Source organism: Tenrec ecaudatus, chromosome 9, assembly GCF_050624435.1.
Source record: "Tenrec ecaudatus isolate mTenEca1 chromosome 9, mTenEca1.hap1, whole genome shotgun sequence".
Lineage (NCBI taxonomy): Eukaryota > Metazoa > Chordata > Mammalia > Afrosoricida > Tenrecidae > Tenrec > Tenrec ecaudatus.
In genome coordinates this window covers 153,243,452-153,268,771 of record NC_134538.1, presented here as the reverse complement: position 1 = coordinate 153,268,771, position 25,320 = coordinate 153,243,452, and the positions used below count along the sequence as shown (strand labels likewise).

General features: G+C 53.7%; 1 protein-coding gene across 1 annotated transcript; it reads left to right on the top strand.

Annotated features, from left to right (window-relative positions):
- The first annotated feature begins 2,332 nt into the window (after positions 1-2,332).
- LOC142457323 (aldo-keto reductase family 1 member B1-like) lies at positions 2,333-14,416 on the top strand. Its single transcript, XM_075558687.1, has 10 exons — positions 2,333-2,492; positions 10,037-10,204; positions 10,555-10,671; positions 10,844-10,921; positions 11,145-11,267; positions 11,399-11,505; positions 11,684-11,765; positions 12,087-12,170; positions 12,979-13,061; positions 14,079-14,416. Exons 1-10 carry the CDS (start codon positions 2,427-2,429, stop codon positions 14,119-14,121), a joined length of 951 nt encoding a protein of 316 aa, XP_075414802.1. The 5' UTR covers positions 2,333-2,426; the 3' UTR covers positions 14,122-14,416.
- The last annotated feature ends 10,904 nt before the right edge of the window (positions 14,417-25,320 follow it).

Here is a 25,320-nt window from a genome sequence, read left to right as displayed (position 1 = left end):
AGTTTCGTTGGGTTGATCTGCTTCTCCCCTTCCCCTCCTTTCTTCTCAGGGCAAGTTCAGCTGAGTTACCTGGAGGCCCAGGGATTCCTTGGCTTGGCTACTGGCCAAACAGTTGATGGTTCATGCTCACAGGGAGGCGCCCCTGTAAGAAAGGGCCGGCCACCTGCTTCTGAGCGGTCACACTCAGGAGAGCCCTGGGGGCACTTCTGCTCGTCACACGTGGCATCACCGTGAGTCAGAACTGATTGCACACCAACTGACAACAGCCACCCTACTGGAACTTTCCACTGGGATGGAGCAAGGCCTCTGTCTTCTGTTCCTGTGCATTGTGGATCCCTCCGAGCGAGATTTCCTCACCTGCGGGGAGGCTGCCTTTGCTGGGAAGGGTTGCCAAGCAACAGCTAGGCGTGAAGACAACGCTGGTCCCAGGATGGGCAAACTGAACTCTTGTGAAGAAGGAATTACAAAAGGGTGCCAGGCCAATATAGCCAGGTATGAAATGGAACTCATAGAAGACACAGTCAGGAAAACGTGTTGGGCTACGGCCATAAATGCCTCTAGGGACTGAGTGACTGGGCCTGGTGTCTGGAATTCAGAGTCATGGGAGACATTGGCATCATGTAGTAAGTTTTAAAAAAAAAAGATATTCTGCATCTAGCCTTGGTGAGAAATAGCTGTGGGCTTCAAAGCTTGCAAGGAGCCATCTAAGACACAACTATGGATCTCTTCCTGCCTAGAGCAGAGGAGAGGGAAGAGAACCGAAGACTCCAGGAAACAATTAGCCCAGAGGATTAATGGATCATATAAACCACAGCTGCCACTAGCCTGAGACCAGAAGATCTAGATGGTGCCCAGCTACCACTGAGATCTGACTGAGCTCACAGTAGAAAGTCCCAGACAGAGTGAGAGAAAACTGTAGGTCAAAATTCAAATGCATAAAAAAAAATACAACGCCCACCCCCCAAAAAAACCCCCAACTTATTGGCCTGACAAAAACTGGTGGCAACCCTAAGGTGGTAGCCCTTAGACACCCTTCAAACTTAGACCTGAACCCATTCCTGGAGATCCCCTTACAGACAAACAACAGGCAGGCCTATCATCTGTCTTGCAAGATGTTCAACCAGAGCGCCCCTCAGAGGCACGATGGTGAGAGATGTGTCACATGCTCTGGACAGGTTGGCAGGGGAGACCAGGCCCTGGAGAAGGACATCGTGCTAGATAAAGGAGAAAGGCAGGCCCCAAAGAGGAAGGCCATCAACCAGCTGGACTGACACCGTGGCTGGAACCATGGGCTCAAATGGAAGCACAATGGTGAGGACCGTGCAGGATTGCTCTGTTCTATGTGGGCGGTTCGTACTTGCTATGAATCTGCACACTGAGGCATGTACTCCTCCGTACACGGGACACCAACGGGCAGCATCTGCCCCTGAGTAAAATTCAGATCTGGAGGGCAGGAAGCTGGATGGATTGACACGGGTAACCCAAGGTGTGGAGGGAGTATGCTGACCAATTGAGGAGGCTTGTGACCAACTTCCCAAAACGAGCTGGGTGTAAATGCCCGACTGGGAAACGAATTTGCCTTGCAGAGTTTCACCCAAGCTATAATTAAAAACACAAGCAAACAACAACAGAACTCATGGCCGTAGAGTCAGTTCTGACTCGTAATGACCCTATTGGAGAGACTAGAATCATTCTGTGGGTTTCCAAGACTGTAACTCTTTATGGGAGTAGAAAATAGATAATAATGGAGTACAAAGCATTGTTCCTACCTACACAAACATTTATCGCAAGACAGAAGCACGCCTGCCTACAACATACACCTGCCCTCGCGCTGATGGGTACCAATGATGGGCAGGGCCTTCGAGGAAACCCAGGGGACATCACAGTGGACTCGCCGAATGGACAGGACTTATTTTTCTGGGCTCTTAAGAGTACAACCCAGCTTGAAGAATGAGTTCAGTGTCACTTGAGATGTACATGAAGTGTCCTTGGCGGTGTGTGCTCCGCTGCTGTGCGTGTCCTCATGAACAAGAGTAGCATACATTGCACATCAACACGGTACAGCCCCCAATCCTTCCTATTCTGCTTATTTATGGAACGCCAGAGGCTATTTCTAGACATTCGCCTTTAGAAGCCGGGGTAAAGGCCGAGCTTTCTGCGCCACGTGGGGAGCGGCCGAGGGCGAGAGGAACACGGTCCCGCTAGGACCTAGCGGATGGACGAAGCAGCATCCTCCCGGAGCTCGCGGGGGGTTGGAGGGAATCGAGGCGGTGCCATCCGCCAACTGGCCAATCAGAAGTCGCGTCCGCTCCAACGAGCGCTCCTCGCCGGGGCCCTCCCCGCAGGCCGCGGGGGCTATTTAAAGGCGCGCTCGCGCCGAATCGGCGTAGGGGTCACGCGTTGTGGTGTCCGCTTCTCTGGTCCTCATGGCTGCTTTTCTCGCGCTCAATACCGGCGCCAAGATGCCCATCGTGGGCCTGGGCACCTGGAAGGTAAGCGCCGGGGCGGGGGGCGACCGCGGAGGGCCGGCCGTGACCCTGCTGGACCCGCTGGGGGAGCCGAGCCTGGGGGCGCTCGCACGGGCCTCGGGCCTCTGTCTTCGGTCCCCGGCGGCCCGGCCGGCTGGGTGGGAGGGACCGCACGGGGGGGGGTGCTGGGCTCTCGTGGTGAGTGAGTGCCGCCGCGGCTGCCCGCGGGCACGGGGGGCGGGACCCCCGGAGCCGCGTCTCTGATGGCCGGCTCTGGCCGCGAAGTCACCCGAGTGGACGGTGGCGAGTGGGGCTCGGACCACCGGGGAGTGAGACTCCAGCCTGGGGGATTCCGATCCTGAGCGCGTGGAGCCCCAGGAGGTAGGGTTGGGAACTGGACCGTGGACCCTAGTCAGAAGGAAGTAGGACCCCTCCCCGGGCCCCGCGGGACATTCAAAGTGGCCGGCCTCTCTCGGGCTACTGGAGAGGTCTGGTCTTTCTCCGACTTATCTAGGACCAGCCATCCACGTTCTTACAGAACCTAAGTAGACCCAAACCCACGGGCTCAGAGAAGCGACCCCATGGGACAGAGTAGAACTGCCCCCGCCGGTTTCCCGAGGCTGTCAATCTTTAGGGAAGCCCACTGCCTCATCTTTCTCCCACCGAGCGCCTGGTGGGTTCGAACCACCACCCTCTCCGTCTGCGAGGGCTTTACTGATGCTCCTGCCGGAAAAGATGAGGCTGTCCGGCTTCCTTAGAGATTTACAGTCTCGGAACCCCAAGGGAGGGGTTCTGCGCTGTCCAGTAGGGTTGCTGCGACTTGGTGTCAGTCCTACAATTACCCCCTCCCCCACCTGTTGGTCCCCACTCCGCCCCTGCTGACCCCAAGTTTCACTCAACTTTGACTGCTGCGTCAGCGTGGCTGTAATCGCAGTAGGACATCGCCAGGACTTCCTGTGCCCCAACTGATCCTGGGTGGGTGAAACCTTTGGGGCCACTCTGAGAAACCTTTTCTTTTTTCAGTCATCTTATTGGGGCTCGTGCAACTCTTACCACAATCCACCCATCCATGGTGTCAAGTACATTTGTACATTTGTTGCCATCATCATTTTCTGAGAAACCTTAAAGCGGCTTGAGTCCCCTCACGACTTCCCTAAGGAGCCGTTCAAAATGAAACTGAGAGCCTGCAGGCATCAAAATTAGGGCACAGAGAATGTGGCCTTTGGGGGAAGTGAGGCGAAACCCAATATTTTTAAGCTGCTTATAGACCATTCCCAAACCGTGACCCGTCTTTTGCCCTTAGGGGTACTTGGAATATGGGTGTGGGTGCTGGGTGCTGTACAAACAGACAAGGACAGAAGAGACTAGACCGGCCTGAGTAGAGTTGGAGTGGGTGGCTCTCTCTCCACCTCCAAGCTGCCCCTGCCAATTCTCGCAGCAGTGGTGAATAAGAAAACCCTTCCCTGGCCAGGACAAGCTCCGTGGCCTGCGCTTCCTGTGTAACATCTGGCGGTGGCTGTGAGGCCGTAATTGAATTGGCGTGAAATGCCACCTGCCACCGCCTGTCATCCTTCAGTGACAGTGGAGAGTGCATGCCTGGCCACCCGCACCCAGTGGCTATCGCCGCCTCAACTCCCAGACATCACGGACACCGGGGACCAACGTCTCACGACGTGACACGGCTGTGGGGTGCAGGCACATACTTTTATTCTGGTTTCAGAAATTGTTTTCTGCAACCAGAAAACCACTTCTCTCTGGGAAGTAAGGGGTGAATATTTATAACTCCAAACTGGATGACTGTTGAGCCAAGTCCATCTCAGAGCCACTGTTCCAGAGGGTTCTGCCTCTGCTCTTTCTGGAAGCGATCATCAGCCCTTTTCTCTACAGTACCGTTGGCTGGTCAACCAGCCAACCCCTAGGTTGGAGGTCTTTTAATGGAGCAGGTGGGAGACCATCTGCTCTGGACTCCACGTGGCTTAGAGGGTGGTCGTCCTGGCAGACACCTGTCCTCGTTGGATACAACTCATAGCATTGTGTGGCCAGGAGCCTTTAAAAGGCATAGCTCCTGACACCAACAGGTGCCCTCTTCCAAAAGCCAAACCCACTGCCATCAAATCCAACTCACGGTGACCCTGTATAGGGCTTCTGAGATGAAATCTTGACCGGAACAGCCAGCCCCATCTTTCTCCGAGAAGCAAAGGAGCTCGGGTGAAACAGAGACCTTGGGGTTGGCAGTCCAAGATCTAACCCACAGCGCCACGCCACCAGGTCTCCTTAGTGTCTGGTTACCAGGACATTTGTCGGAGCTAGCTGAAAACCCATTAGTCATAAGTGGTGTCGACAATCAGTGCTCATGGAAGCAGCAGTCGAGATCAAAAGACATATCACATTAGGTCAATCTGCTGCACAAGACATCTTTTAAAGTGTTCAAAACCAAGGAGGTTACCTTGAGGACAAAGGCACACTTGATATTTCCCATCGCCTTAGAGTTTATGAAAATTGGACATGGAATAAGAAAATCATAGAATGGGTGCAATTCAGTTTATGTGCTGGCCAAGAATATTGAAAGTGACATGGGCTTCCAAAAGAACCAACACATCCGCCTCGGCGGAAGTCCAGCCAGAATGCTCCACAGAGGCACGGATGGTGAGACCTGTCTCATGTGCTCCGGCAGTGTTGTCAGGAGAGACCGGTCCCCGGAGAAGCATCTCCTGTTTGGTGAAGCATGGGCGGTGAGAAAGAGGAAGACTTCCGACGAGATGGATCGGCACAGTGTCTGCGTTCGGTGGGCACCTCAGGAGTAGACATGAACACCTTTCACACCTTCCACCCACCCGCACGCTGGTGCTTTCGAGGCATGTTTTCCGATGCCTTCCCCACCCGTTGGCATTTGAAAACCCACCATCGGCTGTGTGTCTGTTCACGCATGTGAACCCTGGGCAAGCCACTGCCCCTGTATTTGTTAGGTGCCCCAGAGTAATTTCCAATGTGACAGGGGCAGAACTGCCCCCGACAGTCATCTTTAAGGCGAGGCGCTTTCTAGCAGGCATTAGCCTCTTAACCGACAGGCAGGCAGTTCAAAGCCACTAGCCACTCCCTGGAAGAAAAACGAGACTCTGTTGCTGTAGACTTACAGCTTCGGAAGGCCTGGGTGGGTTCCACTAGAATCAGCGTCGACAAGCTCTCCGTGAGTTTGGACTTGGGGCTTTCTGGTATTTGAGCAAGAATCGGACCACCAGGCCTTCTTTCCGCAGAGCAACTAGGTGGGCTCCAGCGCCCACTCTGCGCCACCTGGCCTCCTTAACCACTGCAGCAGCAGACCTGCGTGTTTGGTTGTCTTTTAAAAATAATGCCCCTTCCCCACACCCAGCAGCCTGCCTGTTCTTGCCTCCTTGGTTCCACCTTGCCCGAGTGGAGACTTTAGGAGCTAGTACCCACACTGAGGGAGATTCCTGCCACCTGCCCAACGGGGCCAGCTTTGACGGGACAGGGTGGTGGTGGTGGTGGTGGTGTGTGTGTGTGTGTGTGTATACAGGTGGCGCTGAGACCAAGCTAGGTGGTTTTACAACCCACCTCCAGACCTCAGTGGCCACTGCTCCCCACACAGGTTATCAGTTAACCCCGCCCTGCCCAGCCATAGCCCCACGCAAGGAAACGTGTGGGCAGCTCTGGCGTCTCCAATCCGCGTGTTTGGGAAGATAAGGCAGCTGGCAGGCTGGTTCCCCAGCAGTCATGTCTTTCAGCTTGGGCACGCCAGTCAGCACGATGACACTGTAAAAGAGTTTGGGTGTGTGAACACGTGCCAAGCAAGGCTGCGTTATCTGTTTGTGCAGTGAAAATCAGTGCCTGGCCTTGGGTGGGCCACCGGAGCACCCCAGGAGGACTTCTCCCAGCTGGACTCTTGCAAGGACGGCTGTTTGGGAGCGTTAGTTTTTGCTAACGTTCTCCATTAGCACGTTTGGCCCCCCCTTTTTTTTTTTTTGTAATGTTCTTTTCTAGATTGGTGGACAGACACATGGTGCAGAAAGTAGGGAGAGCGCCCATGGCCGCCCATCCCCCGCTCCTCGGGCACGTTTGTTAGACTCGTTGAGCTGCCTTTGATACATTGTGCTTACTAAGGTCCATCAGGGTATATTCTGTGCCCGGCAAGCCAGATAGCATGTGTCCACCGTGACAGGGTAAGTTCAGTAGGCATCATTCCTAACAGAACACGGTGTAATAGAAATGCTTCCCAGACTGCCCCTGTGGGTTTCCAAGACTAACCCTTTATAGGAGTAGTGGATGGTGGTTTCGAACTGCCGACCTGGCCTCCTGGGAAACCTCCTGCCCCCCACCCCCCCACCCCACCAGGGCTCAAGTCACCTAGCTTCCTCACCCTTAAAGTTCCCTGTACTCCATCTGCTCGATTCTCCCCATGTTTTGTTCTGAGTGTACGTACAGTCAGCCCCCGGTGACTCAGTGGTTAAAGGCTTAGCTTCTAACCGTCGGGTTTGTGGCTTGAATTCAGACTGCCACGTCCACCTCCCACAGAGCGACTGGTGGGCTGGAACTGCTGACCGCTCCATTAGCAGCCAGGCACTTAACAACCGTGCCGCCAAGGTTCCTGTAGAGAAACCTGCTGGGGCCATTCCCCTCTCCTCTGGTCTCTGTGGACATGGCCTCAGAACCAGCACTGGGTCAGGGGTTGCACAGAGGCGGGCAGGTCAAAAAGTACTGCTACTGGGGTCCCAGTCCACACCTGCCCAGGTTTACTCCAAACAAACCCTGTTCAGACACGTCTGGCGCCAGAGGTCGGCTGCAGACAGGCCTCTCAGTAATGCACACCTCTTCATCTCGTTCAGGTCCACTCACATAAAAATCCATGCAGTGCACTCCCTTCTGAGAGGACCCGCCGGGCCAGTTTGATTCAAAACAGAGAGGTCAGCCCAGATGGTCATGGTGACGGTGTGTTGGGATGCGACCAGGGCATCTTGGTAGCTTTCTCTGAAGGACACTGGCTATTAGGGAGTTTTCGTGAAAACCGCGCCACCAAGGAAAGGGCCCAGCGCTGCATGGGACATGTTCCCATCACGCCAGTGCCCTGCTCCTTCTTTGAGCGAAGCAGCCAGGGCTGTGCCAGGAGGGCTTTGTCGGGGAACTTTCTCCCATCCCGCCCCGTCTTTCTTTCCCCTGCGGGTTTCTTCTTGCTCCCCAGACTCAGTGAATACAACCTGAATCCGCGAGGATGCCCACGCTGCCGTTCGGACGCGGTGTCACTCAAAGACTACAGGGTCCTCCCGGAGAGGGGGAGAGGGAGGAGACTCCACCTAGGGAAGTGTGCGGACCCAGGGGGAGGGGGAGGCTGTGTCTCCGTACAGTGGCCTCGACGCAGTGTGATGTTTCTCCTCAGTACAAGGTCTATGCTTCCTGTAGCCGCCCCTGCTGACCCAGCCTGGTCTTTGCAGGGTGACCAAGGTCTGGCTCAGGGTCGGACTTAGAGGCCACACCCTCCGATGCTGTGCCGATGACGACCCTCACTCCCCACGTGTGACCCTGGCTCTTCATTTCAGTCACCTGCCCTTGTAGATCCTTCATGAGGACTAACCCCGCCCCCCCTCCTGCCAGCTAGCCAGTTGCTACACAGATACGTCCTGTAAGGCAGTGATGTGCCCCGCGAGGTTTCTGAGTGTGGAAGCAGGCTGCTTCCTCCTCTTGGTCTGTGCGGGGGGCAGTGGCTCAAACCTTTGCCCTTAGCAGTCCAGTGTGTAACCCACCGCTACAGAGTCCATTCCGACTCGGTTACCGTGGAGGACAGAGCAAGGTGAATGCTATTCAGTCGCTTAGACTAAATCCTTCCGGGAGCTGACCGCCTCATCTCTCTCCCTGGGAGTGGCCCGTGTGTCTGAACTGCTTAGCCCGCAGCACCACCGAGGCTGCTTTCTTGCCCACAGCACCCAGAACCAAACCCATGGCCATGGAGTCGATTCGGACTCAGCTACCCTTTACGGGTTCCCAAGGCTGTAAGTCTTGGCGAGAGCAGAGAGCCTCGACTTTCTCCTGTTGATCAGCTGGTGGTTTTGAACCACCGACTTTGCAATTAGCAGCCCAATGCTTAGCCAACAAGGCTAAATAAAAAACCATCTGCACCTGTGCTGAGGTCACCTACAAACTGACAGATGCAACTTAAAGATGCAGGTAGCGGGGATCTCATTGGGAACTCGGGGAGTGCCTGGTTAACAAAACATCGGCGGGTCCACAGTTTAAACATCCAATTCAGTGATGCTATTTAGGCTCATCATGTGGCTCAACCATCGTATCTTTCTGTCACCCTTAACAGGGTCTCTGCGCCCTTCCAGGCAGTAACCCCACCCCCACTGCTGCCCATCGTCAGCGCCAATCAACTTCAGGGTCTCTACCTTAGCCGGTTCTAGATTGCTCCTGTAAGTGGGGCCATACCATAGTTGCCCTTTGATACGTAAATCATTTTACATATTAGGACCGGTCAAGTTGTAGCATGCATCCGGAGCTCAGTTCCCAGCCTTTTGTTGTCAGCTGACAGCATGTCCGTCTGGACTCCCACGCCCCTCTGGATGTGCAACAGAGCGAAGCACCAGCTGGTCTGTGCCATCTCACGGTTGGTCTTCCGCTGGAGCCCATTGCCACGGCCACTGTGCCATTCCATCTTGTCCAGGGTCTTCCTCTTTGTCACTGCCTCTCTACCAAGCACGAAGTCCTTCTCGGCCCTGGTCTCTCCTGGTAAACACAGCCAAAGTATGCGGGGCGCTGTCCCACTCTCTTTGCCTCTAAGGAGCATTCTGCTTCCTTGGCCCACGGAACCACCAGCCGCCAGCTCCTGTGCCATTGTAGGGTGTCAGTGACCCACCCCAGACTGTTGTCTCAGCTGCACTGCCCCCAGCAGCCCCGGTTCCTCTCCCAGGACAGTGCCCCCTCTTAACACACCGCATCCTCTTCCTGCCCTTGCCCACTGGTCAGCGGCATGTGCCCACTGGTGGCCTAGGACACTCAGGATGGGCGCGGCAGCAGCTCCTCGGAGGGAAGAATGTTCCTTGCACACCGGGCACTCCCTTCCTCCCCCACCCTGTCCTGGCTTGTTCCTCAGATGGCCGCCTCGCTGGCCGGATAGGGACACTGTTCTGTCTCTGCAACTGACTACCAGCCTCACTCTCAGTCCCCTCCCACCTCCTCAGCTGACCCCTCCCTCTCCCACCCCCCAGCATGTCACTGAGGGACACTGGCAGCCAGGCTCCAGGCCGTCATCCCCCCAGGGTGTGCAGCCAGCGAGAGCCTGGGTCCAAACCCACATGTGAGGGAGGGAGAGAGGGGAGCCCCAGAACCTCAGTGGAAGTAACTGAGCCTGTCAAGCTGTTCTGAACTCCTCAGAGCTGCTCAGAGACTGATACCCCCGAGGTGGCGTAGAGGTCCAGGGACACGGGCAGGAGTCGGCCCTTGTGATGCCGTGAGGGGAGGCCCTGACCCCACCCAGCTCAGAGGACCGGAAGCCCCACCAGGATGGCTCCTTGGGTGTTTTTTGTTGTCTTAACCCCGGGGTCATGTCGCTTCCCCTGCAGTCCCCTCCGGGCAAAGTTGCCTCGGCGGTGAAGGTGGCCATCGACTTGGGCTACCGGCACATCGACTGTGCCCACGTGTACCAGAATGAGAAAGAGGTGGGGGAAGCCCTGCAGGAGAAGCTCCAGGCAGCCACGGTGAAGCGCCAGGACCTCTTCATCGTCAGCAAGGTGCTGGCCCCTGGGGTGGGCCCTGGGGAGAGGGGTGAGTGCCAGGCCTCCAGGGTGGGCAGATGAAGGTCTCCAGGGCCCAATGTCATCGTGCCTGGGCCTCTGGGGAAGGTCAAGGTCCCTTGGGGGGTTGGGAACTAAAAAACTTTTATCAGCTGAGGTGACAGGGTTCAGCGCCCACCCTGGCTGGTGTCAGAGCCATGGGTCAGGACCTGTGCTGTCCAGTCAGGGGGTCAGCTCCCTGTCCTGGAGCTGCCTAGGCTGGCTGTAGCCTGTCCCTGCCCCTGTTGCCCGTGCCTCTGGTGGGTGGTCTCGGTTGGGCTCGGAGACAAAGTGTGCTCGCCCCGCAGCTCTGGTGTACCTACCACGACAAGAGCTTGGTGAGAGAAGCCTGTAAGACGACCCTCGGTGACCTGAAGCTGGACTACCTGGACCTGTACCTGATCCACTGGCCCACCGGCTTCAAGGTGAGGGCCTGGGCTCCCCCAGCTGCCTTGCCCCGCCCCCTGAGCAGCCCCCAGCCTCCCACATCCATCGTCCACATACCCCCCTCCCACCCCCCCAACACTAACCCAAAGAAGCTGTCCAGCGGAAGGCTGCCGCTGACTGTCTTGTTTCTGGTGCCCCGTGGGACTGCAGGCGGGGAAGGATCTTTTCCCATTGGACGGGACAGGCAACGTGATCCCCAGCAACACCGATTTCTTGGACACATGGACGGTACGTGGCCCTGGACGGCCCTTGTTTTTCCCGGTTGGTCCCAGTTCTTCCTGCGAGTGAACGAGGGGCAGGCTGCCCGCTGCCACCCGCCGTTTCCCTCCCTCAGCTTTTCCCCGGTCCCTGCGTCTGCTCTCGTCTCCGGCAGCCAGGGTCAGGCCTGTTCAAGCGCCGGGGCAGAGCTGCTGGCACGTGCCAGCACCAAGTCGCTCTCTCCCCTCTCCAGGCCATGGAGGAGCTGGTGGATGAGGGGCTGGTGAAGGCAATCGGGGTCTCCAACTTCAACCACTTCCAAATCGAGAGAATCCTGGACAAGCCTGGCTTGAAACACAAGCCTGCGGTCAACCAGGTAGACAGCTGTCCTCACCTTCGTTGGTGGGGAGGGCGAGAGTAGGGTGGGAAACTTGCTCCCCTGCCACGCCCCCTCCCATGGGCTCCGCCCATGGTGCCACAGACCCACTCTCCCGTGTGCATTTGCAGATCGAGTGCCACCCGTACCTCACCCAGGAGAAGCTCGTCCAGTACTGCCGGACCAAGGACATCGTGGTGACTGCCTACAGCCCCCTGGGCTCCCCTGACCGGCCCTGGTGAGCGGGCCCTGTCACCGGGCACCAACCTCTTATTGACGACCCCGTAACAAGATAACACTCTTCTGTCCCCCACAGACGAGGGCTGGGACCACCTTCAGATTTTGCAGTCCCAGCCACGGGCTCCCTGAGTGGTGGCAATGGGGGTGGCTCACCCAGACCCTCTTTCTGTCTACAGGGCCAAGCCCGAGGACCCCTCCCTGCTGGAGGACCCCAGGATCAAAGCGATTGCAACCAAGCATAACAAGACCACAGCGCAGGTAGAGCTGGCCCTGGACTCGGCTGTGCCCGGGAGTACAGACAGTGGGGGCAAGGGCTGGGCCCGCTGGAGACCCCACAAGGCTGGGGGCAGTAGAGCCCGCCGGTGCCACACCCTTCAGAGGGTGCTCAGTGCCCGTGTGGAGAAGTGCCTTCTCCCCCAGCAGCTGAGTGGGGGTCACTTGTGGATGGCCAGTGGCTGCAAGCCCTGGTCTCTTATTGGCGGAGCCCCAGTGGTACCTGGGCCGCAGGCTGCAGCCTGGCCCTCGCACACATGCACACTTCTGAGAGGCATGACCAAGGGTGGGGCCTCTCTGCTGCAGGTTCTGATCCGCTTCCTCATGCAGAGGAACTTGGTCGTCATCCCCAAGTCCGTGACCCCCGAGCGCATTGCTGAGAACTTCCAGGTAGGACCCCACAAGTGTCGGATGGTCCTGCTGCTGCCGTGCTACCCCGCCACCTGGACGTGTCCTCACCCAACCCTTGGGCCAGGGAGCTGCCCTCTGGGAGGGCCCCTGCAGGCTTCTCTGCGCTCAGACAGCACCCACGGGAGATACAGGCGGTGGGAGCTGCCTGGCAGCCCCCGTTTCTAGCATTAGGGAGAGCAGCATCTCTGTCACCCATCTTGGGGTAGGGCGGGCTCTTCAGCCTGCGTCTCGCCAGGCGCCCTTCACAGGGCACCCAGTTTGGGACGCTGACCTGCAGTCTCCCAGCCACCGACTCCTGGTGGCCCCTCTTGTCCTCTGTGAAGGCGCCCTTCTGTCACAGGCAGGTGTGTGTGTGAGATGAAAGCTGTCCTCTCGCTCTATTCAACACAGTGCTGTTCCCTGCTCGGTAGTGCTTCTGAAGAAAGTTCTGGAACAGAAGGGCTTGTTTTCATTGTGCCCCATGACTCCTGGCCAAACATACACATACCCTGGGGATCAGTCCAACAAGCTAGTTCTGAATTCAGGGCAAGCACTCCTGGCAGTGAGAGGCCCTACCTCCTGGTCTGGTGGTCACTGGGGCAGCCACGGTCCCTCACCCCAATGCCATCCACATTCACAGCCATGGGAGAGCTCTCCCCAGTGCTGTTGGTCTGGGTGCTGACTTCCCTCTGCCCCCTCATAGTACTTCCCTGCCTGATGGCCGGGCATTGGGAAGGCAGACAGAGGCTTCTCCTGGCTGTGCTGGCCTGGTGGTCTCTGCAGCCCCACTGGCTCCTGCCGTCTGTAGGTGTTTGACTTTGAGCTCAGCCCCGGGGACATGAGCATCTTACTCAGCTACAACAAGGACTGGAGGGTCTGCGCCCTGCTGAGGTGAGTGGTCTTGGGTGGGAGGAGCCAAGGGCAGGGGGATCCATGGCTAGCACCCGGGGGCCCCAGACTTCCTGCCCCAGAGAGGGCCAGCCTTCAAGGGGACCTCTGGGCCAGAACTCTTTGGGGGGCAGGGGTTGTGCTGGGCCCCGAGGAGACGCAGTTTCTTGACTGCCTGGGAGGGAGAACAGGATCCCAAGTATGAAACCTCACAGCAAGAAGCGGGCACATGGAAGACAGTTCCCTGGAAGGGTCACTGTGGCGGCCGGCCGTGGGCACCTTGGCTGCTGCCCCCCAGCCACCTTCCCTTCCCGACATGCTCCACGAGGACCCGTCTCTGGAAACGTGGGAGACAAGTGGAGTGATGCCCGTGGGGCTGTTGCATTCCTGAGTCACAGGGGTGGCCCTGCTTTCACAGCCCGAGTGGAGGGGGGTGGCAGGAAGGTGCGGGGGCCAGGGTCATGGTCTGACACACAGGAGTCCCTCCCGGCTGCCTCCCGGTCTCCCTCGTTGCAGTTTGAGCTGAGGGGGTGACAGGCAAGGTGTGGTTCGCTTTTTCCTAACATTCCCTTGATGGAAAGAAATTCAGACTCATTCTCCACTCTGAGCTCCGAGAATAAGTGGCCCCCGTGGGGGGAGGTCTCTTCGGTTGGGCAGTTAATGCCAGACTGAGCCTCTACAGCTGGCAGGAGCCACGGGCCCTGGTGGATGGGACCTGGAAGGGCCACGTGTCCCCAGGATTGAATCCCAGCCATCTGATCTACTCTCAACTCCTACTCATCCTCAGAGCTTCCCGCCTTGTGGGCTTCCCTCATGTCCGACCCTTCTATCTCCTGTGTGTGTAAGACATTAGCTGGCCCTGCCAGCCAGCCTGCCTGACTCACTTTGAGGCAGGCATAGAGTTGGGGCTCCTGGGGTGGGGGCGCAGACACAGAGGAAGTGCTTCAGGAGAGCGAGGGGCCCGAGCTCTGTGACCTGCGTCCTGGGTCCTGTGTCACACCTGTCCTCTTCCTCTGGCAGTGGGGCCCAGCACAAGGATTACCCCTTCAATGCCGAGTTCTAAATCCACGGAACCTGCTCTCCTGAGACCCCGGACCCCACCTGCTCCCCTGCACATGCGTGTCACCAGCCAGGAGACTTGCCACCTGGCCCATGCAGTATGGCCGGGCGGGGCCTGAAGAGCCGGGTCTAGGTCAGATGCCGCCCCCCGTTTCCTGGGCCCTTCCTGGCAAGCTGCAAAAGCCACCCCCTCTCTGACCCCCAGAGGCCAAGTCTGTGGTCAGCATTGTGCCATTAACAATGGAAACCCTTTCAGCCACCATCCTCCCGCCGTGAATAAAGAGGGCTTCTGTGAGCAACTTGTGCGTCCCCTCTGTCTGCGTGGTGAGACAAGGCCACTTCCTGCCCCAGCCCTCATCCAGCCTGGGATCGGCTGGGCTGTGCAGGACGTCCCAGCTGGTTCGGACCTGCAGCTGAAGGTGGGGCTCTAGGCCCTGACCTGCCCATGAACTGTTGACTGGTTCCCAGGTCCCTGGGGTGACCTTGGCTGTGACCACCAGAAATGTCCGGTGGGGCCCAAGCAGCACTGCCCCAGCACTGGTGTCCAGCCCACCCGCCCTGGCTCAGCAGAAGCTCACAGTGCAGACTGGAGGGAAGATGGCCTAGGTCGTGGTCAGCTGGGGGAGGATGAGCCTTTTAAGTGGGGTCTCAAATGTGAGGCCTTGAAGGCTTTCCAGATAATTGGCTTTCTAATCCAGGATTCAATGGCCGAGAGGATGGGGCACATGGAGGTGGGGGACAGGGGGCTCACATCTCATGAAGCCAGGTGTTCTCTCACTGCTGCATGGTGAGGGCCCCTGCTAGCCGGGCACCCCAGCAGGTGAGTTCCCCATCTTTAAGATGCCGTACAGGGTCCAGTACTGGACAGTGGCTACCGGACTACACGCAGGGATGAGAGGCCACTAAGCCCTAAGTAGCTGGGTCCCTGTGTGGGTCCAGCCCCTCTGTGGCATCTGCTCATCAGAGGTTGGGGTTTCTTATCCAAGAGGTGTTGGGTTCTACACGGCACACCACTCATGATTACAACAGAATCATCTGTGGCCTGGTCCCTTCCCCTTGTCCTTGTCAAGAATTGGCTTAAACACCCTTTGGGAAAACTCTTAGGGCCTCACTAAAAAGCCTTTTCAGAACTGAAATTCTGCCTTCCCCATCACTGTCCCATATAAAATTCCATCTCTAGCCAGGTGATTTGAAGGTCAAGCCCAAGGGAAAAGACCAGCCTGCATTCCATGTTGACCCCTTCATATTCTTAATGACCCAGCCTCCAGCAGAGGCTCACATGCTAAGGGTGTGTCCCTTGAGCCCTTCTGGACCCTGGGGAGAAGTGAGGGGAACAAAGACTGCCCCACACCTGGAGAGCAGCTGTCCTGCATTTAGGGTGCAGCCAGTGGGCCTGGTGCAGTGGAGGCCCCGCACGGTAAACCCTGAGGGCTGGGGCAGGACGGGGATGACGGGTGTTATTGCCACCTACTGAGCCCTTGCTTTGTGGGAGGCGCCCAGCTCCACCTGGGCAGGTGTGTGAGGGGAAGCTCTGAGCCAAGTCTGGACTCTTCTTTGAGGGCCTGAGTGCCTCTCTAGTTGGGCCACAAAATATATTTGTGACATGGTTGGTGCTCTTTCCAAAACTGTCCAGCCAAAGAATAGAACGCTACCAGCACAAAGATGGATGTCTGCACCGATGCCTCCCAAAGCCGGGGGACCTGTCTTTGGAAGTCTCCCTGAGCGTGGCTTGCACACACCACGGCTTCACTACGTCTCAGATTCCGCTGTCTCAGCCAGGCAGCCTCCGCGCCCCCACGGCCCCACATCAGCCTTCCCCGCACTGCGACCCCAGGCCTGCGGTGCACGCCCACCCTGCGGAAGGTAAGCGCCGGTTGACTTGTGCTGACTCATCTGTTAAGTGCCGGCATGTCAGATCGCTCTCACAGCAATCCCATATACAACGCTGTCCTCGACAGCCGTCCCGTTTGGGCTCACGGTTGCAGCCACGCTATCAATTCATGTCCTCGCGGGTCCTCCCCCTCCTCGCTGCCTTTCCATTGCACGAAGCATGATGGCCCTTCTTCAGGGCCCCGTCTCTCCCGATGACCTGTCCAAAGTCCAGGAGATGAGGGGTCCCCCTCGATTCTGACTAACGTGAGAGAACAGTTTCACGTGTCTCCACCACATCAGAGTCCATCTTTGCCGTATCTGCCAACCCCACAGTCCTCCACAGGGACAGTATACCCAGTCAGCATGGTAAGCACAGGCTTATTTGTGCTTATTAATCAATGCTCGCTGAGCAGCGGTCGAGACCAAATGACGCGACGCCTTGGGTAAATCCGCTGCACAAGGCCTCTTGAAAGTATCAAAGAGCAAGGATGTTACTCTGAAGACGGGTGCTCCTGACCATGCCGTGCTATTTCAGGCACCTCCTGTGCACGTGAAAATGAGCCATGGAGCAGGGAGGACCAAAGGAGAATTGGTGCATTTGAATTATGGGGCCGGCAAAGCATATCCAAAATACCATGGAGTACCAAAAAGATACCCCCAAACCCAACAAATCTGTCTTAGAAGAAGTACTGCCAGAATGCGCCTTAGAGCCAAGAATGGCAAGACCTCATCTCGATTACTTTGGTCTTGTTGTCAAGGGAAACCCATCCCTGGAGAAGGACATTAGGCCTGGTAGAGTAGAGGGCCAATGGTGAAGGAGGAAGGCCCTTTGAAAATGATGATGGCAACTTGTACAAATGTGCTGGACACACGGATGGATGGATGGACGGATGGATGGATGGTGGTAAGAGTCCCCCAATAAAATGATTTTTTTTTTAAAGAGGAAGACCCCTTGACAAGAAGAATTGACACATAGGCACAATTTTAAGGATGACAGGACTGGGCAGTGTTTTGTTCTGTGGCATACAGGATCACTGTGAATTGGCACCTAACAGACAGCAACCATTGATCGTAGAGAGAAGCCCTGGTGGTGGATTGGGTTATGCGTGTCAATCTGCTGACTATGGGCAGGATCATCAGCCGCTCCACGGGAGCTTTCTACTCCCGTGAAGAGCTACAGTCTTGGAAACCCACAGGGGCAATTCTGCTCTGCCCTGTAGAGTTGCTATGAGTTGGGATGTGGTGACACCCAGGTGAACTGGTTCACTACAGATTAGTAAGCAGGTGCAAGTACGCCTGGGCTTACCTTGCCTGTTGGTCCTGTTCCCCCCCTCCCCCCAGGAGGGTACCCAGCCAGGAGCAGCATGGCAGTCTTGGGTCCAACCCAGGAAGGTTGTCCTTCAGGTGTGTGTGGCTCTAGGATCCACCCCAGTCACAGTCCCTTCCAGGTGTGTGGGAAACAGAAGGAATTCTCCCATGCTGCCTCCCCCAAATATAAGCCAAACTTAGCTGCGTGCGAATGACTATACACTTGGAGGTTATCAGAAGTAGGTCAGGGGTCATTCCCCCTAAGAGCTATCAGCCATCTAGAGCAAGCAGACACCACTGTCTATCCCACAACAAATAGGGCCCACTTCCTTCTGATAAGGATAGTAGTTGTCTGTTTCCTTGTAGGAGACCCCAGAGAGGTCAAACCTGCCCAAGAATGACCAAGGTTAGGCTGCCATCCTAAATCTAAGATCCGCCCATCTTGTCACATGTATACCTCCAATCCCTCCTCTTCCTATTGCGTGTATGTCCCCAGACCACCCCCTCTCATTACTGTATTACCTATAGCACAACCCCTTCCTGTGATGTATGTCCTCACCTGTAATTAGGGGGCTTGCATGTCCCCAGAGAAGGTAAAAGCCTGGGCTAGCATTAAAGATCTCTCCCTTCATGTGGGCCACCAAGTGGGGCTGAGGGGAGCATGCTACCATGAATTGTGTCTGACTCCATTTATTTCAATACCTCACTTCTATCTCTCATGCTCTCTGTAACTTTACTATGATCTTTACTTATTATCGCTGTACAATTGCGCCTATCGAACCCGTAAGGATGTGTTAGGGGCTGGCTTCCCCTGACAAAGGTGGTTTCTAGCTGTTCTCCAAGGTGACACCTTGGTTACCAGAGTCCTGAAGGCATTTTGCGCTCCACACACCTTCCTGGAGGTTAGCCCCCAGGCCGTGGAAGCAGCTAGAAGGCTCCCAGGGGGGTCTGCACACACAACTCTGCTTAGCCTTTGGGGCCAAGGTCCCTCTTCTCGTGGTGACACATTCCCAGCGCCCAGTGCAGCTCCTGACACAGTGACTGGCAGGAATGATGAATGAATGAATGAATGAAGAGCCTCCCCTATAATGATCATGACAAAGGTCCTGCCTTGAAACCTCAGCCTCTCGGACCTAAAGAGGGCTGCCCGGCGCTGATGGTGGCCACAGGTGTCGTGAACACTGCCCGCTCCCGCCCCACGCCATCCCCATGGTGATGGGCAAGCTTGGGGTGCCCTCCAACCCCATCTTCCAGCCTTATGTCAAACAACCATCTCCGTGCTGAACAGCGGCCCCAGGATAATACCAAGCATGTTGGTGGAGAGGGTGTGGCACGGGTTCTGCCCAGAGGCAGGTCTGGGCTTCCAGGGAGTTCTGGGGCTGGCTAGCCATGGAGCCCCTCGGACTCTGTTTGTTTCCTCAGGACCTGCCACCGGCCTCTCAGCCCAGCCCAGCACAGGGCCACCACAGCCATCTGTGCTCCGGCGAGAACCAAACCCGCTCACTGGCACCGACCGCAGCAGGGGCCAGAGCAGAGATGCCAACACAGTGGCACAAGAGGAACTCCCTCAAAGACATTAATGTGCTTTAAAGAAGGGGGGTTAACACTGCCCTTGACAGATAAGCTAATTACCCACATTGAAGAAAACCGCATAACACATCTACAAAGGTATTGGTAGAAGCCAGTGATGGGATTCAAAGTCTTTAACAGCTGGTTCGCAGCCCTAATGACCATTTTAAGAAAAAAAAGATCTACTGAAAGGTAGTTTCTTATTTCATACAGTTAATACTTAAATAAGAACAATTACAGAGACACACCACACATTAAAAAAAAAAGTATTTGATGTAAACTTGTGATTTCCACCGTAAGAAAGGACCCAGATTGCAAGTGCCATTTTAACAACCGGTTTGCCAAACTCAACCAAAAATTAGGTATCACTTTTGCCAGAACAGTGGGATCCGACCGAATCCCACCACAGGTAAAAGCCAGGCATTTCACAGTCTTGTAAGATACAGCATTAATATGTGAAAGTCAATCATATTTCTATGCGCCACGATCAAGCAGTTTAAAATGTTACACAAGATATCATTTATAAAAAAAAATAAATGACAGATGTGCAAAGCCTCTTTAAGGGAAACAAACAAACAAACTTTATTCCAAGACATGAAGGCCCAGGAGAAATGGATCCTGTCCTTAGGAAAACGTTTTAACCTAAAGCAAACACCAAACTCACTGCCAACGAGTTGACGCCAACCCTATAGGACAGGGTAGGACCGCCCTGTGAGTTTCCCAGATTGCCACGCTTCCCGGGAGCACAAAGCCTCCTCTTTCTCCCGCAGAGCAGCTCGTGGTTTTGAACTGCTGACCTTACAGTTAGCAGCCCAACTGCGTCACCAGGGCTCCTAGCCATCACACAGTTCTACCTAAATCGTCCTATCAATGCAATTACCAATAAAAATGGCAACTGGCTTTTCTTCTTGTGACTCGATCAACTGATTCCAACATCGAAAGGGAGTGAAAGAAAGATTTAAAATAGCCGAAATGCTTATGAGGGGCCACGGTGGAACGGTGGAACGGCTTCCTTTGCTAGGCTTGTCCTTGACACTGTGAAGGATTGGCCGTTGAGATGATGTGGTGTTGCCACAGAGATAACCAAATAGACCGGAGGATAGCCCAGAACCTAGCCCACTTGGATGCCTGGCTAATTAATGGCTAATCTAGCTTTTCTGATCGCTGAGCAAGGGACAGACTAGCATTACATGTCTGTCTGGAGCAACGGTCTGGCCATGTGGAAGGACTTAATCACCCATCAGAAGTCCAGTCCAGTCGGATTAAAGATAAAAGGTGGAAAGCAAAACGTAATGATTTCAGCATCAACAGGGTGAAATCATCTTGCCGTCTGCATAGGGGAAAAACTAGTCTTAGCAATTACAGACTGCAAAGGAAAGAGGTGGATAAATTCAACTTCACTCAGATTAAGAATTTCTTTTCATTAGAGTACACCCTAACGGGGAAAGCAAGCTCCAAATGGGAGAAGATCTTTACCATCCAAGTAACTACAAAGCATTGGTGTCCACAATATAAAAAAAATGCACGAACACACACACACAAGGCCAATTTTTAAAATGATGGAAGGAAGTGCCAATGCTGTCATTGGCAAGTCAACTACAAAGCATGCATCAAAACTCACTGCCACCGAGCAGATGCTGATCCTAGCGACCATCTAGGACCAAGTAGAACTGCCCCTGTGGGTTTCTGAGACCAACTCTGTATAGGAGTAGAAAGCCTGCTGTTTCTCCTTTGGAGTGGCTGGTGGGTTTGAACTACCAACCTTGAGGATTGAAACCCAACTCGTAACCACCATGCCACCAAGGCTCCATGTTTTCACTCCACAGACAGAGAAATTAGAGCATCAATTGCCTGCTATTGAGCTTAAGATGGGAAAACCTTTTATCAGAATTACTTTTAATCTTTTTTTTTTGTGTGTGGGGGGGGGCTCTTTGAGGCTTTCTGTGTTGTTTAGTGAAAGATCCATTCACAAGTGATAAAGGTGGCAGGGTTGCAAGGTGAGAATCAGTTCATTATTAGGTGATGTGAGACGTGGGACAACCCATTTTAGAGAATTATCAATGCTCCAGCCAGTTCCGGGGAAGCAAGTCTCGTGAGAGAGACAGATTAGTTTGTGTGGAACTGAGGCAGGAGGCCAGAGAGATCAAAGAATGAGACACTGACCACAAGGGACAGGTCCCTGATGCAACCAGGACAAGGGCAGGGGGACATACGGGCCACTGTCAGGAATAAGGATGAGTTCAGAGGAAGATGGTGGCCAACAGGCTCCCTGGCAAGGTTCCTCCTGGCTTGGGCCTGAGCACGGAGGCCAATTGCATGGTCTTCCCTGCAAGTCAGCAGGCTAGGACTAGGATTTTATTTCGGGCAGGGTCATGGGGTCTTTTCTGATTCCAGTCCACGTATAGCAGGGGCCAAGCAATTGGTCAAGGACCCACCGGTGACTGCATACTAACCCCGACGGCTCCTTTCTCTGCTGTCAGTCACGTCAACTGGCATCATCTTTATCTCCAACTATTATTTTTTGAGAGCCCTAACCCTGCAGCTCCACTCTGCCCTAGAGGGCTGCTATGAGGTGAAATCTACCAGGTGGCAATAAATTGGGAGGCTCTCTCTCTCTCTCTCTCTCTCTCTCTCTCTCTCTCTCTCTCTCTCTCTCTCTCTCTCTCTCTCTCTTTCTCTCTCTTTCTGCCACTGAGTAAGTGAGCTGAATTTTAACCTTTCGTTTGCAACCTCATCTGACGTATAGATTAAATTGCTGTCATTTAAATGGAAACCAGGGGTCAGTCCGTGTGTTCCTACAGCAGCCTGGGTTTCCCACCAGGACTGAGCGATGAGAAATGGTTCCTACAGACCTCGTCCTCCCTTCCCAGCCTCAACCAGAGCAAGTGCTCTTGAATCAGCTTTGCTGGAATTATGCGTGCGGTTTCATTTAATTATGTGTGCGATTCCATTTGTAAGAAAGGTTCTGATCCTTTAAAAAAACATTTTTAAAAAGATTAATTAAAATATGGATCTCTTGGGATAGCGGAGCCTGATTTTAGTACAGTTGAAAATGTGTGCACGGGGATCCAGTGACATGTCTAATTTAGTGACACATGCTAAGAGGCATAGAGAAGATTCTTCCATGCCCAAGGTGGTGGTGGTGGTGGTGGTGGTTAGGAGCTGAGGCTTAGCTCTGACTCATCGTGACCCTGTTTATGACAGAATGAGATGTCCAGCCAAGCACCGTCCTGGCAGCCACTGCTGTGTTGGAGTCTGTCGCTGTGTCAACTCATCTCCTTCACAGTCTTCCTCTCTTTCACTGGCCCTCCACTTCACCGACAGGATATCCTTCCCCAGGGACTGGTCCCTCCGGATGACCTGTCTACAGTACGTGACAGAAAGTCTTTACTTCCGCACTTCTTCTTTTTATTTTTAAATGGATCATGTGTTGATTACAAAACTAACACAAACTCACGGCCAATGAGTCAATTCCAACTCACCGTGACCCTAAAAGACAGGGCTGAACTGCATTTGTGGGTTTCAGAGACAGTAACTCTTCTTTTTGTTTTAATTTTGGTCTTAAAAAAACCCTTTTTATTGGGGCCTTGTACAGCTCACAATCCATACATATAACCATCATGTCAAGCACATTTGTACATTTGTTTCCATCGTCATTTTCAAAATATTTTCTTTCTATTTGAGCCCTTGGTATCAGCTCCTTATTCCCCCCTTCCCTTCCTCATGAACCCTTGATAATGTATAAATTATTTTTTTTTCATGCCTTACACTGAGTGATGTCTCCCTTCACCCACTTTTCTGTTGTCAGTCCCCCAGGAAGAGGGTTATATGTAGATCATTGTGATCAGTTCCTCCTTATTCCCCCATCTTTCCCTTCCCCTTCTGGTATCTCTTCTCATGATTGGTCCTGAGGGGCTTATCTGTCCTGGATTCCCTGTGTTTCCAGCTCTGATCTGTACTTGCATACATCCTCTGGTCTACCCAGATTTGTAAGGTAGAACTGGGGTCATGATAGTGGAGAGGGAGGAAGCATTAAAGAACTAAAGGAAAGTTGCATGTTTCATCAGTGCTACACTGCACCCTGACTGGCTCGTCTCTTCCTTGTGACACCTCTGTAAGGCGATATCCAATTGTCTACAGATGGACTTTGGATCTCCATGCTGCACCCCCCCCTCATTCACATTGATATGAATTTTTGTTCTGGGTCTTTGATGCCTGATACCGGTTCCCATTGACACCTCGTGATCACACAGGCTGGTGTGCTTCTTTCATATGGACTTTGTTGCTTCTCAGCTAAATAGACTCTTGTTTACCTTCAAGCCTTTAAGCCCCCAGATGCTATATCTTTCGATAGCCGGGCACCATCAGTTTTCTTCACCACATTTGCTTATGCACCCATTTTATCTTCAATGATCATGTCGGGAAGCTGAGCATCATGGAATACCCATTTAATAGAACAAAGTGTTCTTGCATTGAGGGAATACTTGAGTGGAGGCCCAATGTCCATCTGCTACCTTAATACTAAACCTAATATATGCACATAGATCTATTTCCCTATCATCATGTATATATATTTACATATGTACATGACTGTATTTAGACCTCTATAAATGCCTTTGCCTCCTAGTTCTTTCCTCTATTTCCTTTTACTTTCCTCTTGTCCCACTATCATGTTCGGCCTTCATTCGGGTTTCAGTAATTCCTCTCGGTTACATTGCCCTTGATCAAGCCCTACCAGACATCCTATGCCCTCCTCACCATTGATTTTAGATCATTTGTTGTTCCCTTGTCTCTGGGTTTGTTGGCACCCCAACAAAAGAAAACAAAACTTGTAAACAAAACAAAAAAAACACACCAAGAAAAGTCTATAAATAGTTGCAGGTCTGTTTGTTGACCTTTAGGAGTGTTTTCCGGTAGAGTCTGATGGGGTGCCACACCCTGACTCCAAAAGTCCTTTTTTGGTATTCCCCGGACACTTCATTGCTTTGCTCCCCATGCCGCTCTGTTACACGTCCTTAGTGTTTCACTCCAGTGTGGTGGGGTCACATCGGGCACAGTTCGTGCTCTGTGCCTCCAGTGTTGTCCCACATCCTCATTTCCAATGAGTATTCCGGTGCACTTTTGCCAATATAGACCTGTTTGTTCTCTGGCAATGCATGGTAGAGTCTATATTCCTTGCCAAAACCGTCGTACAAATGCACCAATTCTTTTTCGGCCTTCCTTCTTTTCTGCCTCGCCTTTGCATGCATTTGAAAATACTGTAGCTTGGTTCAGGTGCACCTTAGACCTCAAAGTGATTTTTGACACCTTCAAGTGGTCTTTGGCAGCTGACTTATCCCATGTAAAATGCTTCATTTGACCTCTTGACTGCTGCTTTCATGGTGTGCTGGTCCAGGTTGACTGGAGGAACCAATTCATAGACACTCAGATGTCTATACGTAAGAGCTTTCTATAAAGAGCAATTTTATATTAAGAAAACATCCCAGCCCAGTCCAGATCAAGTCCATAAGTCCGATATTAGCACATATGTCTGATACCAAGTTCTGTAAGTTCCTCTTCAGACTCATGCAACACATGCAATGATGCCAAATGAGGGACAATCACAGGCCAGTCGGTGGAAAGTCTTGTGGATCCAGTGGCGGTAGAAACATCTTAGCGCTGGCGTGGGTCTCCATGTGGTTCTTCCAGATCCAGGGGTCTGGCCCTATCAGCACAGCTCCATGTTGCTTGTGAACAGGAATGCCTCACCAAGAGTGTGTCTTGCCTCTAGAGAGCTATTTAGCTATGTTGCACCTCCAAATGAGATAATCAAACTGCGACCTGATCGACAGGCTAGACTCCACCCCTTCGCAAGTTGACAGGAGATGTAACTGCCATGCATGGACATTGATGGTGAGTCAGTTTTGGCCGACTTCTCTAAGGTAGAAAATTCAGTGGCACTTATATGTGGGAAACAGAAAGATTTCTCCTAATTTGTCTCTCCCAAATATATGCAAAACCCAAGATGCTCTTTTCTACACATGGTAAATGGCTGTATACTATGTCATTGAATGTAGGTCAGAGGTTATTCTACTTAAGGGTAACTAGAGCAACCAAACTGTATAGTCTGACTCACCCCAAGTAGAGCCCACTCCCTTCTGATATTGCTCCCTTGAAGGAGAGCCCAAAGGCAAGCCGGGGACCACTCAAGGATGACTAAGCTTGGGCTACTATATTGAGTCTAGGGTCCACCCATCTTGCCACATATGTACCCTATTCCCTCCCTGTGCTATTGTGTGCACACCCCTAGGTCATCCCCCTCCTATTGCTCGTATTGCCTATGTTACAACCCCTTCTCATGATGTACATTGTTATCTGTAATCAGAGGGCTTGTGTACCCCCAAAGATATATAAGCTTTGGTTAGAAATAAAACCTCACCAGAGCTCTCTCCTGCCTTCTTGTCCCTCCCCCACC